The 20298-nt window shown below is 35.8% G+C and overlaps 1 protein-coding gene across 1 annotated transcript in view; it reads right to left on the reverse strand.

The window, feature by feature from the left end:
- The window catches only part of dapk2b (death-associated protein kinase 2b), a 40146-nt gene that overhangs the window by 13334 nt on the left and 6514 nt on the right, over positions 1-20298 (reverse strand). Inside the window, exons 3-4 of the mRNA XM_081356289.1 lie at positions 7113-7334; positions 1770-1908 (exon numbers count right to left, since the gene is read on the reverse strand). Coding sequence (XP_081212415.1) covers positions 1770-1908; positions 7113-7334 — 361 coding nt within the window. The remainder of the gene's footprint in view (positions 1-1769; positions 1909-7112; positions 7335-20298) is intronic.

Here is a 20298-nt window from a genome sequence, read left to right on the forward strand (position 1 = left end):
AAATATCATTTTCAAAGAACAATTTTTGTGAGCATGGTTCGTTTTGTCAGCGGTTAGCATATGTTCATTGGTGTAAGCGAGAGAGTTATGTAAAGCTAATATCTTTGAGTGAGAGTCTTTGGGAGTAAATGACTGTTCGTACCAATATGAGTATTCAATGAAAAATTCAGTGCGATAAAAATTTCAATTCTAATGAACGCTGTTAATGCATCTGTTCAGATCAACACAAACATGCTTGATTTTTTTACGGAGAGGTGTTTTAATATCTAATTTTATACACTACTACGAAGAAAACATGTCCAGAGCATGACTTGTCACTAAACTATTTTACTAAGCAAGAGTGAATAACAGAGGAAGATTCCAGACCCGCCCATCTTTCCCTGTACTCTTTCATTAGGCGTGAGCATGGCATGGTGTGCCAATTTGTCAAAAGAGCAGTAAGCATGTTGTTTTGAATAAGAAGCATTTCTCTTTTTTGTTGCCATTATGCCGCCTTGTAAAATTTTAATTTACCGAATTATCCATTTGTTTTCTGACAGGAAACACATGAAACGAATCATTTTAACCAAAGTATGTTACAAACTTTACATGAAGACCCTAAAGAATCATACCAACTTGTGGAAAGTGGGCATCCGATGATCCCTTTAAAAAGGCAAAAGAACGCATGAGCGTTTTCTTAATTTGATAATTAAAAACCAACAGACTGATAAAAATGCGTGACATTTTCTCAATATGCGACATGCAGGACAAGGGGTGAAAATGCTGTGCGGTACAACGCAAAGTGGGGCAGGTGGTCACCCTAATGACAAGTGGGTGTCAGAAACGTAAAGTTACGTAGCATTTGCGACCCAGAGTAACCAGGATATTCTCCTTTTCTAAAAGCGCCATCTATTGTCAGAGAATGAATCTGTATTTTCATTCAGCCCATCTGCTGGGTTTTTACGCATCGGTCTGAACAGGCCTTTATGCTAAGCGATATCCAGTGATCTACTGTAATTAGTCACTGGCTATACTTCCTAAATCTCTAAATTTTGCTGCTAGCTAAATTAGCTATTTTTATTGCAATTCTTTCGTGAGCATTGCATGGAATGGCATGTTTTGTTTGCATAGCAGTTAGCATGTGTTGACTGGAGCAAGAGAGGGAGTTTGCCAAAGTAATATATTTTGAGTGTCTCTGTCTGCCCTTGTAGAGCTCAAGCGTGTGCTGGCGACTGTGAAGACGTAGCACTTAGAAAAACAGGATGGAGATTATCGCAGGGAACAGCGTGGGTGACATGTCTCATCATGTGCCGCTGATAACCTTGCTGTGTTAGAATGTCTGGATCTGGGCCAGGCTGGACGAGGAACACATGTGAATGGGGTTCAAACACACGTACGCTCTCAGTCCATGATGGGACGGTGTTCGCCACAGTGATTAGTTAGAGCTGTCATTAGCAGAGGAAGCTGTTTATAAGCTGAAATGGTGAAAGGAAGGAATTTCCAGACGGTTGACAGAAATGGGGTCATGTATGCATTCCCAAGAAACAGTACAATAGCAGGTCTTAGAAAAGTGAATAGCTATTTTGTCATGCAAAGTTTCAGGTGTTGCCATGCAACAGACCCGATTGTTCTTCAGTAAAGGCCAATTCACCTCTGCTTGAGGAAGAGCTATACTGTCGCCATGGCAACCATTATAGCTATTTCTCGCCTCCACAACCAAGCCATTTATAGGAAACTATACGACCGACTTAAGATCTCCGAAACAGCCGTGGACAAAACTTGCTTTGTACCTTCAGGTCAAAATGTGCAATTTTCTTGGAGTGCAGGTACTGAACTCCATTGAGAATCTGTTTGATGAATTCTGTGGCTTCCTCTTCACTCAGTGACTCCTTCTGCGCCAGGAAGTCGAAGAGCTCACCTCCTGAAACACTGAGGAAAAAAAGAGTCAGGTGGTTAGAAGTGGGTTACCCATATACCATGCTAACCCATATGCCATGCTAACCATCCATCCATCCATCCATCCATCCATCCATCCATCCATCCATTCCTGTTGCAGTTCTGCATTTCTAAAATTGTACCTCATTTGTCTATTTCAATGTAATTATGTTAGTTTAATCAGGGCCGGCGATTGCTATAGGCGAACTAGGCGGTTGCCTAGGGCGACAAATGTGTTGGGGGCGCGGACGCACTCTAGTGTCGCCCTATCTACTTCCCATATTAATCATAAAATTAGAACGAAACGCGAAATAAAACATGTTTATTAAACATGATCAAAGGGCGCCCCCTCAACCACACGTTTAATTACTTGTCAACCTGATTATTAGATTGAATTTATGATTTTTGTCGACCATTTCTGGGGGGCGGGATGGTTGCGTTACGTTACGTTAGGGAAGTGCTCAGCTGCTGGCGCGTTTGTTTGAAAATGAAGCGGTCTAAACCTCTGGTGCACAGGGACGAAAACGGAGAAAGGAAGAAGATAAAAAATAAAGCTCAGTATAGAGTAAGTCTTCTCATCTTAGCTATTAAGGTGTCCAATGAAATAAATTTAGGCTACTTAGTATTGTAGCCTACATCACCTAATATTGGACGTGTCATTGCTGTCACTAAGCTATAGTTTGCTAGCTATAGTTACTTTGAAGGTAAATAGAAATGGCAGAAACAACTATTAATATTTTAATATTTGAGATAGAACTAAAATAACTTAAATATTTTAATTTTGTAGTGGTACATACATTATCCATAATAGCACATTTGTTTGTAGAAGATATAGTTAAACCAGTAATTGCAATCATAATTTGCTTAAATTAATCCAATTTGGTAAATATCCTTGAACATTCTTTGTAGAATTTGTGTATAAACAATTTACAGTTGATTCTTCAAGTCATAATTTGCTTGTTGAAGTATTGGAGTGACTATTAGAGCATTTTTGTTTGTTCATTAATGAACATTCTTTGTAGCATTTTTTGTATACGCAATTTATTAGAGTGTATCATTTAAGTAATATTTTGCTTGTTGAAGTGTTGGAGTGACTACAGGTGAAACTCGAAAAATTTGAATATCGTGCAAAAGTTCATTTATTTCAATTATTCAACTTATAAGTATTACAAACTAATATATTATATAGACTCATTACATGCAAAGTGAGATATTTCAAGACTTTGTTATGGCTTACAGCTTATGACATATCAATTCATATCAATTCTAATTTTCTGTGATTTTGAATTTGGGGTTTTCATAAGCTGTAAGCCATAATCATCAAAATTATAACAAATAAAGGCTTGATACTTATCAATTTTCTTATTTCTTATAAAGAGCGGGGGGGCGCAAAACCTCAATCTTGCCTAGGGCAACCAAAGGGCTAGAGCCGGCCCTGAGTTTAATTATGTTAGTTGAGGGAAAAATAATCTCAAACCTACAACCACTGTTAAAACAATTTATAAGTCTAAACAAAAATACCCTCCTAACTGAGTATAAACTGAGCACCACCTTTGTCGCCTTAGGCTTTTGGCTTGCTTAGTTGGGGACACTTAATATTCAACAATATTATTGATCTGCCTGCATTGACACCATTGTATGAAAACTGGGGCTGTGCTAAGCTGTCATAAGCTATGACATCACTGTTTTCTCCAGAGCAGCTATATATGTATATATAAATGATCTAAATGAATAACCTTTTTACAACAAAAATGAACCATCACTGAACTAACTTAAGCTGGACTATGATGCTATTTGATGTATAGCCGAAACAAACTCAGTTGCATTATTTTCCTGTTTTCACTGTGTAAAGCTGCTTTCAAACAATTTGTATTGTAAAAAGCGCTATACAAATAAAGATGACTTGACTTGACTTGACAAACCAAGTAAAGTTTATCTCACACATACAGAGATGTTCATCTCAATAAAATGAGACTAGTAAACTTCCTCTGTGACAGTTAACCACAGCAGAGCTTAAACAGCTTAGCACAGCCCCTTTTATCACTAACATCAAACCACTTTATCATAGCTCAGCAGAAATCTCTTTCCTAAACACTCAGACATTTTAATATGGTAGTATATCAGCTTAGCTGAATTTGTACACTACAAGGTCTGATCAGTGCACCCAGAACGATGCTCTTCACTTAAAATGCAGAGCAGCTGACTGTCACAGACAGTCCATTCAGCCACCGTTCAGATTGGATTCAGGACACAATTAGTCCTAATTGAGCTTCCACGCTCCCATGCACACATCCCAGGCAGTGAAAACCTGAGCCGGGCCTCCCAGAAACTCTACAGCTCTGACATTTACTACAGCTTCCCCTACACATTCATAGAATGACAAACACACTGGCCTCCAGACCACAAGATACACCAAATACACATACTACTGTGGCGAATAGTTCTCTTTAAAATTACGTAAAGGAACAGTCAACAATGCTTACTGGCAATGTTAATATACTCTATTTGAGTATGTAAACAACAGTATGCCAGTTTTGGGACATAGCCTTTTACCAATATATATATAGTAGTGATATGATAAGTTATTTGCATACAGTCAAACCAAAAATTCCACCAGATGTAATGTAATTTTTAATATTTTTTTTTTTTACTAGTGGGTGCACAACACTATAGTTCATTTATGTAAGTGATGATAGCAAAATAAAGTAAACTGTGACATCATATACCCAAAAATTCTTGATACAGTGGACTACCGGTAAACTTTATACAAATTTGGGACCAAAGATTATTCAGACACATTGACCTGACCATGGTTTGCTGAAGTGTTTTTTCTTTAATTGCTAATGCGAACTTTTTACACCACAGACTGAACAAAATTAAGCATTGCTTGGTAATTGGTTGACCTTAATTGGTATTATCTAATTGTGCACTTAAATTTAACAGCTGACAGCTTCAACCTAATTCATTTGTGAGACAGTCTAACAGAAGGATGGTCAAAACCAGTGAAATATCAACTGATTTGATAACTCTGAGTTCTTGTCATATTTTCTAAACTATAGGCTAGCGAATAAACTGTGATAATGTGAGAAATGTTGATGGTGTCTGAATACATTTTGGTTCGACAATGTATGCAAGTTACCATCTATATATATATATATATATATATATATATTTTATTACATAAATGCACTATTATATAATGTATAAAATACATATAAAACATTTTACATATTTTATATTTTATATAATACAAGTTATACCTTAATTACGATTGTGTGATTGTGTGAATATATTTTATAACTATTATATTTAAATCCTTTATTACTTAAATTTAAGGTTCATACAGTACATTTAAAAATTAGGTAACATGGTAGTTTAAACTCCTCTTCTTCCATAGCGCAAGGGGTCATGGGTAATATTAGACAAAAAAGTATAAAAATATTAGCCAAACATATGAGCCAAACTGATGCACTGATGAAAATCCAATAGAAATACATAATATATAGAAGTACTATGCCATCTTTGCACCTTTGGCATAATATTTACAATGCACAATGATTTGGGACACACCAATCCAAATGTCACATACTGTACTGTGTAGGATGACGAACATGCAGAATGGGATGCAAACTACATCATGCAGCCAATGACTCAATGAATCAGGTGTTTGTTGATTAAAATGGTACTTGAAGCAGCTGTTATAGCTCAGGACTAGATGGTAAGCGTTCTTTCGAGAAAGCCTAAAGAGACTAAAGTTAAATAAGTGAGTAAGATAAATTATGAGCTCTTGGATGAGAGCGGCAGGCATTAGTCAACTAAAGAGGAATGTCATTTGAGGACAGGCACTTGAAATCAAGCAGTGGCTCACATTCATTTGAAGGTACAGCCCTGTTTGTTAGAGTCATAATGGGTTTCCTGTCACATTTCCACAATGGCCTTTAAATTCAGCAAATATTTTGCTGGATTTTTCATTTACATTCAGAAATATTGAATGTGAAGTAACAAAAAAACCCTTCTGAATTCTAAGGGTCAGAGAAAAGATGAAATTGGTAATGTAAAACTAAGGATGTGTCTGAAAGCTCAATGCACGTCAGAATCCAATGATTGTACCACATCCTGTCTATTGAAATAGCTTCATCTGATGGGTGGTTGGTGGACAGTTTTTCAATGTTTTCCACTTTTGATGTCATTTCTAGATAGACATTAGTATTGTAGTAATTAAATATTTGCTTATTACATTTGCTTGCTATTTTGATGTACCAGTAGATCATTCAATCGTTACGCTGCTTCAGAAGTCGGTCCGGAATCAGTTTCGTGAGGAACCTTCCTGCGCAAACGCTGCCTGCAAAGTCATAGGGCAATGAGGCAACAAGTCAGCTGCCTAATCTTTCAGATGCAACTTAGGCCCTGTTTACACCTGGTATTAAGATGCGATATGGTCAATCAGTTCACAGGTAGACGAGGGAGACACATACGCGTTTACACCTGGTGTTTTAATCCGTCTCTTTTGTCCAGTTTCAACCACTTCTCTCCTGATTTCTTCAAGGGGAGGGTCTATGAGTGGGTAAATGTATGTTTTTTTTTCAGATCTTTCGATCTAATGGACAAAATATTTACATATGAATGCGCCCAGAGATGACGGAAAAACATCAGCTTTTGTTTCTGCTCTGAAAGACGCAAGACCATGCCGAACGCTGTGAGTGTGTGTTACCTTCAAATCAAACTTGGGTCTCTAGCCAAAGTTTAAATCCCGTCTGGCTAGCGAGCTTCCTATAATGTTTACGCATCAGTTCAGTAGGTGGAGAGTAGATGGTCTTTTGTGGCTGTTTGAATGCATTCGACCACATGAGCGTCTACACTACGAAAGCAATCCGGTCATATGCGCTTTCGACTACCTCTAGAAGTGTTGGAAAGTGGACAAGCTCAAAACGTTTTAGATCCTGTTTACACCTGTATTTAGCGTCGTCCACTTGTGATCCGATCAACCAAAACGCATCTTAATACCAGTTGTAATCGGCCTAAAATTAAATGTCTTTTTTTGGCATAAAACCTCGAATTTGGCTAAGGGACAGGGAAAAAATAAAACGATGAAAGGGTTTTGGATATGGCCCCTTTAAGAGCTATACAGTGAGGACAGCTGTGCTAGTGGGTAATTGTAGCTCTTCACAAACAGCGTGGGAGGACGTGTTCACACTTACAGCTCCAGGATGAGCACCACATCAGTGCGGTTCTCGTAAACGTCATGCAGCGAGATGATGTTGGGGTGTTGGAGATCCTGGAGGATATCCACTTCTCTCTCGATATCCTCTCGCCGAACGCCTCTCCGGCTTGCCCGACTCTGACGCTTTTTTATGAACTTTGCAGCGTAGTCCACACCTGTACTCTTCTCCTTACAGCGCTTCACAATAGCAAACTGCCCACTGAGTAAAAGAAAGGGAGAGAGAGAGAAAGAGCATTTAGTAATCACTTCAAACATTCATCTCCTCAGGATATGGTTAATAACCATATCCTGTTATTCATATCCTAATCCATGCTCACATACTGTATTTTAATATATAGTCAAATGTCCAATAAAGCTGTTCTCCTTTACATATTTTCTGTCAGACAACGGAACGAGTATGATATAGTGATTGACTAAAGCTTAACCAGCAGTCCAAAAAGTCACTAGATTTGTCGCTATTTGCTATTTTGAAGAAGTAAGGGTTGCTAAAGGGGTGTGAAAAGTTGTTAATCTAGCGACAAAGTTGTAAAATTGGCAACACTGCATGAAATGTGAGGGGAGTTGGTGCTTCCAGATCACTATGATTGGCTGATCACATGATATAAGCGAATGCAAATCAAAGAGGTCAAACTTGTGGAAATGGACAGACTAAAGGCTGCATCTGAAATCGCATACTCTCTTGAGTAGGTACTTAATATATAATATAACATCACTTATCACTTCACGACCGCTAAAAAAGTATGTTATAGTATGAATGGAATCCAGACATATATCTTTTTTCACATAGGGAAGTATGCAATTTCAGATGAAGCCTAATGTGTGACCTTCTGGTATATCTGAATCAACATCAAATTAAAACACAAATCTTTATCTGATCTGTAAGTTGGCTTTTTTAAGCACCACACAATTTGGTTAAATTCAAATGTGCACCTTTGTGGTGTTTTAAAAATTAAAAAACCTGATGAGACTTTGATGTGATTTAAGAAATAGTATGTTAATATAAACATAAAAATATTATATTGTTTTATTATTAGCCCCAAGTTAAAATGCTGTTTTATATGCCTTCAAACTTGAACATGAATTTACACTGGACTAAAACAACCAAACTTTTACCTCCACAGCAAAAGTCGACCACATGCCACTGAGACATTGCTGGGAATATTTTCAATAAAAGTATTAGATGCTTAATTTCCCGAAATGTAAACAGAAATGCTTGAAATGACACTGGCAGCAAATACTTAACTGGAGCCAAATTAGTGTCAGTCTAATAATAATCTCTATAAGCTCTATTTAGCTGCATCACATGCAACATATATATCACCACATTTTCCAGTTTAATAACAGAGACTCTTTTGCAAGCGTTACTGACATCACAAAGTACATTAACATATGACCGCCCACGTTCAGTATTCAGTAACTTGGCATAGCTTTGCTCTTAGCCTGTGAAACCCACTGGGTTTGCGCTGTTGTACTGAACAATCCGTTATGCGTTGGATCCTTAATGCTGCAATATGTCTGCAAGGATATGCTCCCTATAGAATCTCGGAACAGAACATTTCTTGCATAGCAAGAGCCTAAGAGGAAATCCTGCCGCAGGGAAGCGAGCACCAACTGGGGTCACGGTGTGGGAGGAAAACACTCTTAGAGAAAAGAGAGAGACAGAGAAGAGGAATGCCACCCACCCACCGCTTCTGTGTCAAAGACGCTTTTGCTTCCTCACACATGCTTTGAACATTTCAAACAATATCTCCCCAGTCCCGACAGATGAAATATGTCTGCTGCTCATGTTATCTATTGGTTTGTGTAGACTGCGGGCAGAAAAGATCAATTAAAGGAGAAATTAGGGATGCATCACTACTGATAATGATTCCAGATTTAGCAACATCCAGGAAGAAAGTAAAAGTTTTTAAAGAGGGTTGTATAATAGAAAACAGGACCTTTATTTCTCTTTTGAAATTAAAGTGTTCGATTTATCACATTCTGTAGACGTACTCCAATAATCATAATAGACATAATGTCATGATCCTTCAGAAATTATTCTAATATGCTGATTTGCTGCTACAGAAAATAGTTGAAAACTAAAAAGAAATTTTGATTGACAGACACTTTAAAAGAAAAGTTTATATGTGAAATAGAAATCTTTTGTAACATTATAAATGTCTTTACTGTGACATTTGATCAATTTAATGCGTCTTTGCTTAATAAAAGTATTACTCTTTTTTTTATCTCAATTGAAAAATCATCACTGGGAATGATGGGAATTAAGTAAAATGTTCGGATACATTACACTAATGAGAATTTGACAGGAAAATGTGCCTAATTGTCATGAAAATTGAAAACTTTTGTATGATGCACTGTAAAATTAATTTGCTGCCTTAAATTTTTTTAAGCAGAGTCAACTTGGATATTTAAGCCATTTCAACTTAAATCACATTAAATGAGATGAATCTTGTATGACTCATAAAAGTAGTATGAGTTAAAGCAATGTAAAACATATGTTGTCATAACTTGTTGATCAAATTTTTTTACAGTGTGGTTTGCTCAGTATACAGCAACTTGGCAGGGGGGGTATGATTAGCCAGTCATAACAGAGGTAATTTACATATATAGAAATAGCAGCAAAAACAACAGAGAGGTGCCCTTGAAGTTTGAAACTCCTTTAATAATCGCAGTAATTCCTGAGAAACGCTGTTGAAAGTGGATCAGAGTGAGCAGCAGAACACACTTGTAGCCAATCAGCAGTAGGGGGCGTGTCCACCCATGAGAGAGAGTGAGCAAGAGGAAGATTTGAAGAAAGACTGTAGAAAGAGAGATGGCTGAGAGACATTACAAAAGAGAAAAGGTCAGAGAAATTATTTTGCTTCACTTCAGCTATAATAAAGAGACATACATCATGCATGACATTTTGGGGGGCGGCGCAATGAAGAGGGTTGAGTTTATTTGGGTTGATTAATCGCTTACTGCACCTTTAATACAGAAACTGACTCCTGATGCACATGGAGGGGCAGCACATGACGCGAGCAGATTTAGGAAGCGTCTCTGAGTCACGACTATATCTAGCGTGTGCCTATCACTCCACAGATCTAGACGGACAGCATCTACACTGACTCAGCTGGCCGTTCTTGACATCATGTCTCACGTCTTTAGATGTACATTTGGCCTGGCTCATTATAAGCTGTGACCGGGAAATACTGTCCAACTCCTGAGGTGCTCGTGACAGACGGCCTGTACCGCCACAGAAGGACAGAGCAGAGAGGAGGGAATAGGGGGAAATTGACAACAGGATGAGGGGGGAAAGAAAAACGAGGGATGATGTCTTCTCTGTGAAATGTGTGGGATGTTTCGCAAGGTTTCTAAACATGTCATCTGCAGGAATGTCTTCCAGCAGATCACAGCAGACTTTGTAAATAGTGGACTCTGTTTTAGTAGCATTCTTTGTTGTTAAAGTATACAGTATATATATATATATAGATAGATAGATAGATAGATAGATAGATAGATAGATAGATAGATAGATAGATAGATAGATAGATAGATAGATAGATAGATAGATAGATAGATAGATAGATAGATAGATAGATAAGAACACCCTGTAAACAACTCTCTGTGTCTTTGATTCATCTAAGTACTTCTGTGTTTCTGTTCCCTTTTCTCTGATCTCACATTGGAAGTATTTAAAAATATGATGCTGCAGAGTCTAAAGTTCTGTTTGTCACCTGCTGTTCTTGATCATGATTGATAGACCATGATAGCCAGTTACTTCCTGTGTTTCATATGAAAAGCCCCACTGAGAGGTTCTATAAAGGCTGTGATAGGCTGTGGACATAGTATATGTGTGTCTCTTTTAGATGCCACCCTTCTCCTCTTCTTCCTGCTGGTAGAGATTGGGGGGCCACACATTTTATGTCGTTCCAAAAGAGGGTCATGTGTTATTTGTTCTGTTTGTTTTTTTGGACCTTTTAATGTATTCACTGTTTATTGTTTAATTTTTCATTCATCCATCTAGTGTAATATTTAATATAAAAAGCCCTTCTAGTGACAGGTGTTGCGAATTAGCATGGGCTATAAATACTATGATACTGACATGGGATTGATTCAAGAAGATAATCTATGTTCAATGTATCTGTCCCTACCAAATAAACTATAAATAAATAAATACATTTTGGGGAATCTCATTAAACCTCTCAAGAACATGTCCAGGTCAACCCCCCCCCCCCCCCATAGTGATATTATTTTTGACAATTAAGCACATTTTCCCCATAATTCTCATTACCATACTGTAAGAAAATGTCATTAGTTTGAGAAAAAATATTACTTAAATTGTAAATATGTATATATTATGGTGCTATTTAGTATACTATATTAAATCATGATGATTTCATGAAAAAGTTATAGACGACATAAAAAGTGTACTACATGATAATTAAATGAAAAATCATCCCTGAGTTTAATTACAAAACTACAAAAAGTTAAATGTCTAGATGCATTAAGGTTAGATTTCGAGAGGAAAATGATGGTTTAATTGTCATCAAAATGTAAAACATTTGAATATATATATATATATATATATATATATATATATATATATATATATATGTATGTACAGTATATATATATATATATATATAAATTTTGTTTTTAAGGTGTAAAAATGTATACATTTATATATGAATTATGTTTTGTAAGGTTCACCCATTGATTCACAACCCAGTTTTTGTTTCTATTCCTTCCTTCACCGCAGTAATAGCAGATTTTATTTGTTTCCAGGAAGCACACAGCCTGAAGGACAAGGGGAGTTCACCTCACCATTCTTATTGTTTTATTGCAAAATCACAGACATTATAAAGACAGAGAGATGTGTACGCTGGGACAAGAAACGCTGATTTAAAAAAAATCTTTTTTTATTTCACTCAGAGGACATTTTTCTCACTGTGTCTAATGCGGTTTACTGTTCATGTAATAAAATCAAGAGAAGAATTGCATTACAGCTCAGTGCCTTTGGCAAATAACCGAATAAGTTTGATTGCTAAATCAGTAGGGACTATTGGCCACATCGATAACTATGTTTGTTTAACAACCTATAACCCACTGAAATACAAGGACGCCAAACACTGTGAGGCCTCCGCCTGGAAAAAGGGTCGGGCTGTCCGCAGAGAGCTCAGAGGGGCCTATACGATAAGAGGTTTCCCTCGTACACACACACACACATACACACACATCACAGCCGTGGAAAACCAAAACAGACCCAACAGGAATGTGTATCCCGAGGGATGACCGGTCTCTCCCAGAGCCACGGGAGAATGCAAACCTAGACCATAACAACTCAGCATCTCAAGTTTTCTGTCCATTTATCACATAGAGGCATATTTCACGTCTACAGGCCACAATAATGTCATTTATAGCCGCTTGGCTTTCAAGTCACAACACATGACGATGCAGGAAGCGGATCATAGAGGAATTTACTCAAAGCACATCATTTTCTCATGTTGTTCTGGATAAAAGTATTACTTTATTCTTGAATTGTCGAGCTGTGCCAAAAGTACATTTGTTTGGACATATGCAGTTGTAAATGAATATTCAGTTATGGTGGATATTCTGAATAAGGTGTTTTAAGACCCAAAAATCTGATTAATACAGGAATATTCCAGCCGTTTTATGCAGATTTCTAGAAACTGGAATATTGGCTTAATCTGGTTTTGGTTGTAAATGAATGTAAACACATTCAAAAAAAGAAATATTGCTCAATTGAAGAAAAAAACAAAACAAAAAAACTCCAATGTACAACTTGAACCCTCAAACGAAATTTCCAACAGTGTGGATTCCTATTAAAATGAGTGGATTTTGCCTGTGAAAAATCACAGAATACGTGTAAATGTTACTGTATCTTTACTTATGTCTTTATGTTACTGTAACACTTCCTGATAAGGACTACCTCATTCTTTCAAACCAAACAAACACTTCACAAACTGATCCTGACTTTCAAAAAGCCTTGTGCAGAAAAAAAAAATGCTGTGTTAAATGTGTTAAATGCTTTGTCGGAGGTGCAATTTGCAGAAAAGCTGAGGGAGGAGAGAGGCATCCCATAGCACTAACAGGCGTGCCACTAGTCTCTGTTCTAAGCCCGCTTGTGTTTTTGACGGCTGGAGGTCTCAGTGGACTTTCCACTCCCAACAGCTGCTGGTTATTAGCCGGAGGGCCTCACTTGACCTAATGGCGCCAGTGCAATATTCAAATGCATGTCCATGATGGCCTGAGGGGACATTATAACACTGAGTTTCATTGTATCCATGTGTGTATATATGAAAAACTGGGTCCTCTGCTTTGACGAAAGGATGGAACAGATGTTAACGCATTCTTTATCGGTCTCAGTTAAATAGAAAGTTTAAAACAACAGAGTGTGTGTTTTTATTCCATCACAAGGGAATAAGTGCATATTTCTTTAAGCAATCAGCATACAGGACCGGAAGTATTAATTACATATATAAACAATAAACTATTATTGCATCATGGATGTCATTTCTTTTAAATCCTGCCAGCGAGTTCCTCTCAAAGTGAATACAGACTGTCAACCCTCCCACACAATCTATCATAACAGCTTTTCAACTCCTTCGCTTCACAGCTGCCGAATACTTCCTTTTCAACACTTTGGACAGATGATTTTTTTTGCGGAGAAAACATTAACAGATTCTTCATCAGAGCATCTTGTTTGTGCTACATGAGGCAAAAGAGCAGTGGGGGGAAGAATGCAAGGAATGTGCGCTGATGTTTCGACAGATCCCCATTCCTCCAACTCCTTTGCTTTTTTTAATCAAACTTTGACATAGGCTACACAAATATTCACTATAATTCCACTGGGAGCCTGTTTTAGCTTGCTTAAAATAGCCAACTTTACCCAGATACCCCCGATCAGGGTCAGACACCTACATGTCCGGCCTTGAGCTTAGAAAAATAATGGATTCTTCTAAATCAGAGCTTTATAATGGAAATAGACAAGTAGACAATATTTGATGCAAACATTGAGCAACAGAAGTATGGTACAGTGCTGTATGCTTAATGGGTCTCATTAAAAAAAACAATTTCTGTACAAATTATTCATAGTCATTCTTAAAATATTTTTACAAACATAACAAGAAATGTTTCTTGAGCACCAACTCATTATATTAGAATGATTTCTGAAGTATCATGTGACTGAAGACTGGAGTAATGATGCTGAAAATTCAGCTTCGCATCACAGGAATAAATTACATTTTAGAATATATTCAAATAGAAAACAGTGATTTCAATTGTTTCATCACTTGAACAATCAACAATCACTTGCTGAAATATGAGTAAAAAATGTCTTGACTAGTGTGTTATAAAGTGTGCATCACGATTACTTATAGTATTAGTCATTGCAGTGTTCACTCTATGACTCATATATCACTCTGACATGGCAGAAAAGTTTGAGGTGATGCTCTATTTATATAATAATTAAATTAACGGGGGCCTGGAACAACAGATTTATTGGTAGGGACATTATTGACATTAACTCTTATCACCTGGTTGTCCTCATGACGACAGCCCTGCATATAGAGCATGCATGTATAATGACTCACAGATTATGCAGCCAGTAAAAATACAGCCCAGAATCATATGGTATGCTGTTATGGGGGGAAAAACTCACAAATCAAATGCTGTGCGTATAGTCTGTTGCTATGGAGATGATTTGCATGATCTCTTAAAAAAGATACATATATTTACAACATGGCATCTGTAGCAGAGACCTGTGGGGCGCCGTTTGTAAAGCGGCTCACGCTGAAAATAACAGCAACATTTTGTCACATTTAGCTTCAAACAATGTTTAAAAAACTGGTATGAATTTTTGACGGTCACTTTTTACCACATTTACAACAATATTTGTCAACTTAGAGATATTTTAAATAGTTAAATCTAAATATTAAATGTTACACCTAAATGTTAAATATTAAATCTAAATGCTAAATATAAATCTAAATGTTAAATCTAAATCTAAATGTTAAATCTAAATGTTAAATGTTAAATCTAAATCTAAATGTTAAATCTAAATATTAAATCTAAATCTAAATGTTAAATCTAAATGTTAAATCTAAATATTAAATCTAAATCTAAATGTTAAATCTAAATGTTAAATGTTAAATCTAAATCTAAATGTTAAATCTAAATATTAAATCTAAATCTAAATGTTAAATCTAAATGTTAAATCTAAATCTAAATGTTAAATCTAAATCTAAATGTTAAATCTAAATGTTAAATCTAAATCTAAATCTAAATGTTGAATCTAAATCTAAATGTTGAATCTAAATGTTTTGGGTGAAACTAAATATTTAACTAATATGCAAATTCAAAATGCCGGAAGTGCCAAAATAAAAGCTCGAGGTGGTCAGTGTGTGTTTATAGCATGGTTTATAGTGTCAAATAACGAATAAAAACCATCTCATAATAATAACTATAATATAACGATAATAACTTCCTAAAATAATAAACACGTTTGGAGAAACTGTAGAGTCTCGTGATGACAGAGCGATGACATGACATTCAGTCAAAGTGAGCCCCCTAGTGGCTGGCTATTATGGCTACAGGTCATAAGTCCCGCACTTTTCATAAAAGTGACACTAGCCTACTCTTCAAATACAGTTTCTCCAAACGTGTTTATTATTTTAGGTAGTTATTATCACGATAATCTATGTCCAAGAGTCCATTTCCTCGGATGAGATGGTTTTTATTCGTTATTTGACACTATAAACCATGCTATAAACACACACTGACCACCTCGAGCTTTTATTTTGGCACTTCCTGTTACCGGCATTTTGAATTTGCATATTAGTTAAATATTTAGTTTCACCCCAAACATTTAGATTCAATATTTAGATTTAGATTTAACATTTAGATTTAGATTCAACATTTAGATTTAGATTTAGATTTAGATTTAACATTTAGATTTAACATTTAGATTTAGATTCAACATTTAGATTTAGATTTAGATTTAGATTTAACATTTAGATTTAACATTTAGATTTAGATTTAACATTTAGATTTAACATTTAGATTTAGATTTAATATTTAGATTTAACATTTAGATTTAGATTTAACATTTAGATTTAACATTTAGATTTAGATTTAATATTTAGATTTCACATTTATATTTATATTTAACATTTAGATTTAGATTTAACATTTAGATTTAGATTTAGCATTTAGATTTAGATTTAGCATTTAGATTTAACATTTAACATTTAGGTGTAACATTTAATATTTAGATTTAACTATTTAAAATATCTCTAAGTTGACAAATATTGTTGTAAATGTGGTAAAAAGTGACCGTCAAAAATTCATACCAGTTTTTTAAACATTGTTTGAAGCTAAATGTGACAAAATGTTGCTGTTATTTTCAGCGTGAGCCGCTTTACAAACGGCGCCCCATAGAGACCTGTCAAAATACACAGGACATTACCAAACAGATAATGAAAACTGCACCAATTCTCTTCGTCTTTCTTCAATGGCTTTCATCACTTCCTCGTATTGCCTAACCTCAAGACAGTGAAGGGGAAGATGGCATAAAACAAGTCTAGCTAAATTTAAAAACTGTTAAATGCTGTTCATGGAGGACCATCCAGCATCATCCGTCTACTGAGCTCCGTAGCACCTGTCCGATTTATAAACTGAACCCTTTAACCAAATATAGATTTGCTTATGAAAGAGACAGATTTGCCAAAGCCCGCTGACTCAAAAAAACAGTTAAGCAATATAACACGATCACTATGTTTATGGGTTACTCTTCCTCTATCTTACCTATCGACTAACAAACTAGCTGGAACTGGTATCTGCACCACTACTGACTGGATTACATGAATCCAAATCTAATAGACCTTTAGACACATTATATCATTTGATTCAAAAGATGAAAGTGAGTCTGTGCGCGATAGAAATACAATCTGGTAAATGGGCTTTATTAATGAAACACAAACATTTTCTTCTTGTGTGAATCACTCATAAAACCATTCTTATGTAAACTGTCGCTTCATGAATGAGGCCATTATGTGGCTGTCAAATGTTAAATACACGTCCCGTTTCCAGTGGACGAAAACCTTTGCAATATTGAGTATAACAGCATTATAAGGTCAAATTTGTGTAGTTTTTAGTAATTCATTTAATTGAAATATTCATATAAATATTAGAAGTTTTCTGACATAAGTTATGAGAGCTGAATTACTCAGTAAAACACGATTGTACTATTTTGAAGCTATGAGTGGTTACACAATATGTTTCGCCCCGCTAAAATACATGAGAATTGACAACCGGTTCTTTTTCAAAACTGGTTCCATTGTCTAAAAAAAATACCAAGATTTTTGAAATGTGGACGAGACATCATATTAAAATACTTAAGGTAACACAATCTACTGTACAACCTTGACATCAATAATCAATTGTAAGTAAGAAATATCTAGAATTTTTAAATAATTATTATTGATTTAATTACTGAATATGATGAACATATTAAATCTAGGTTTTATTCACATATAAACATTGATCAGCACACAAATATGGAAAACGGAAACTCAACCATACTTGCTTGACGCGTGGAAACAAACCTTATTGGTTCTCGCGCATCAAGCAAGCTTGTGCTTCCGTTGACCATTCTTGTGTGCTGTTCAAAGTTTATATGTGAATAAAAGCCTAAATTAAATCTGTACATCATATAAAGTGATATTGACTCTTCAAAAGACTTGGATTGAACCACTTCAGTTCATATGAATTTATTTTACGATATCTTTATGAATGTTTTGAAGCGTCAGAGTTTTGGCTGAGTAGACTTTCAATGGAGGGACAGAAATATCTCAGATTTCATAAAAAATATCTTCATTTGTGTTCGGCAAATGAATGAAAGTATTATGGCTTTGGAACGACATGAGGGTGAGTAAATGATGAGTAAATATTTATTTTGGGTGAACTATTCCTTTCAGGTCGTGTCATATTGCTAACATAGTCTCAATACATGGCAACTACGCTACAAAAATGTTGGATTTACTTTACCATCTCTTTCAAATTTCATCTCTTTTTAAATAAAATTTGATGTAACAAACATGTCCAATGACTAAGACAAATATAGCCAACTTGTACACTGTCATCTGTCCATTACGGAGATTCCTATCATCTCTGAATAAAGCCCGTCAGCAACAAGCCCCCCACCTCCAAGGAACAAAATGGTTGTGTAAAAGGGTCTCATTTGTCCCACATCGTCAGCTTTGAAGCAGGTGATTCATGCGGTGGTGTGACAGCCAGTCTCCTCCAACCCACACGGAACATGACGGCTGGTGGGAGTTTGTGAGTGTGAACAACTCTTTGCATTTAAAGTGTCTTTATTTTCCCCTTCAGTCTCTCTCTCGCTGTCCTCTTCTAATAGACATGTTTGTAGCTGCTAATGTGTTACAGATCATCACACACTAGCTCTGTGAAACCACATATGAGCTATTTCCTCTTTCACACACAAGATACGTGTCTGTGTGCGTGCGAATTTGCACCCCAAACGCAACTGACACTCCATGACATGTCTTTGGGAATGGGGGTATCATTTTGAAACAAGAAAACTAAAACATTGCAAAGAGAACTAACATTTTCTAGGATAGGACCTATTTGTTATTAACACACATTGCTAACAAGCTAACAACCTTTAGCTTTTGTAAGTTTTGCTGTAGTCATCACTACAAAATGCTGTATTATTGTATCTTCTCTGCTGTAAAAATGACTATTGGCTCATATTTATGACCCTGGACCACAAAACGAGTCACATGGGTCAATTTTATGAAATTGAGATTTAATACATCATATGAAAGCTGAATAAATAAGCGTTCAATTGATGTATGGTTTGTTAGGATAGGACAATCTTTGGTCGAGATACAACAATTTGAAAATCTGGAATCTGAGGGTGCAAAAAAATCGAAAAGATATCCATTTAAGTTTGCGATTATGCTGCATTCACTCAGAAAAATACATTTTTTATATATTTACAGTAGGAAATTTACAAAATATCTTTCCAGGGTCACATTGGTTATTTAAAGTATACTAAGTATAGGTGGTAAAGCTAACACTTAAACTCTGTACTGAGCTGACGTGTCTACGGCCTACATAGGCAACTGCCTTTTAATACAGCATCCTAACGTCACAGAACCAGACAAGTGACTGATTTGAAACACTCTACATAAATATCAACTCGAAACCCAAAAAGCGCTCCGCACGGGAGATCTTGGTTAGCATTTGATATCATCAGAGTTCAAAAAGTTAGCATGTTGCTAAGCTAACAACACAATAATCTAATATAAGCATAGAACTACATAGCACAGCACACATAGATATTGGGTAAAATACTACAAAAATACTCAATACTAAAAAATACTCAATGAAACATAGGGTAAACGTACCTATTAAGCTCAAGTACCCATTAAGCACACTACCATCTTGGAACTCAGATTATAAAAAGAAACAGCAATGTATTATCCTATTTGATGTATTAACCAATTGATGTGTTTGTTACTATATACCTCCTGTAATTTTAAACCAATCAGACCATTGCACACTGAGATATGTGTGTCCATGTGTTCACACTGTCTGGCGGCTATTTTCAAAGCTGTCTGAAAACTTTCACCAGAAGAGGAGCCCCTCAGATGTGCATTTTTTATATGTTTAAGCCTTTATTTTGAAGAAGTACATCTTCTTATTGCAAAATTAAGAGATTAATGTTTAGACTGTTGAATATTATAACCTGGAACCTGGATGTGGGAAATAATTACAGTTAGATCTAAAAGATAGTTTTAGCAACATAGCCCAGATGCTACGAACATAGCTAGCTTACTAGCTGTATAAGATTGTGTGCTACATTAATATATTACTTCACAGGAATTAATGGCTTGTACTTTTAAATCCATAATATTATAATTTTACATTTTATTGATAGTCTGTGGTTTTAAACTGCTGTAATTTTTAAAGAATTCATATTATTGTTAGGTGAGCTTAAAGGGTGCACTACTATGACAATCACACAGCTTCAGTGTGACATCAATTAGAAAAAGCATAATTTCATAGATATTGTCTATAATAGTTGTTCATATTAAAATTGGTATAAACTTAATACATTACCTAGATTATTAATT

This window comes from Scardinius erythrophthalmus (genome assembly GCF_964197995.2).
Source record: "Scardinius erythrophthalmus genome assembly, chromosome: 24".
Classification (NCBI taxonomy): domain Eukaryota; kingdom Metazoa; phylum Chordata; class Actinopteri; order Cypriniformes; family Leuciscidae; genus Scardinius; species Scardinius erythrophthalmus.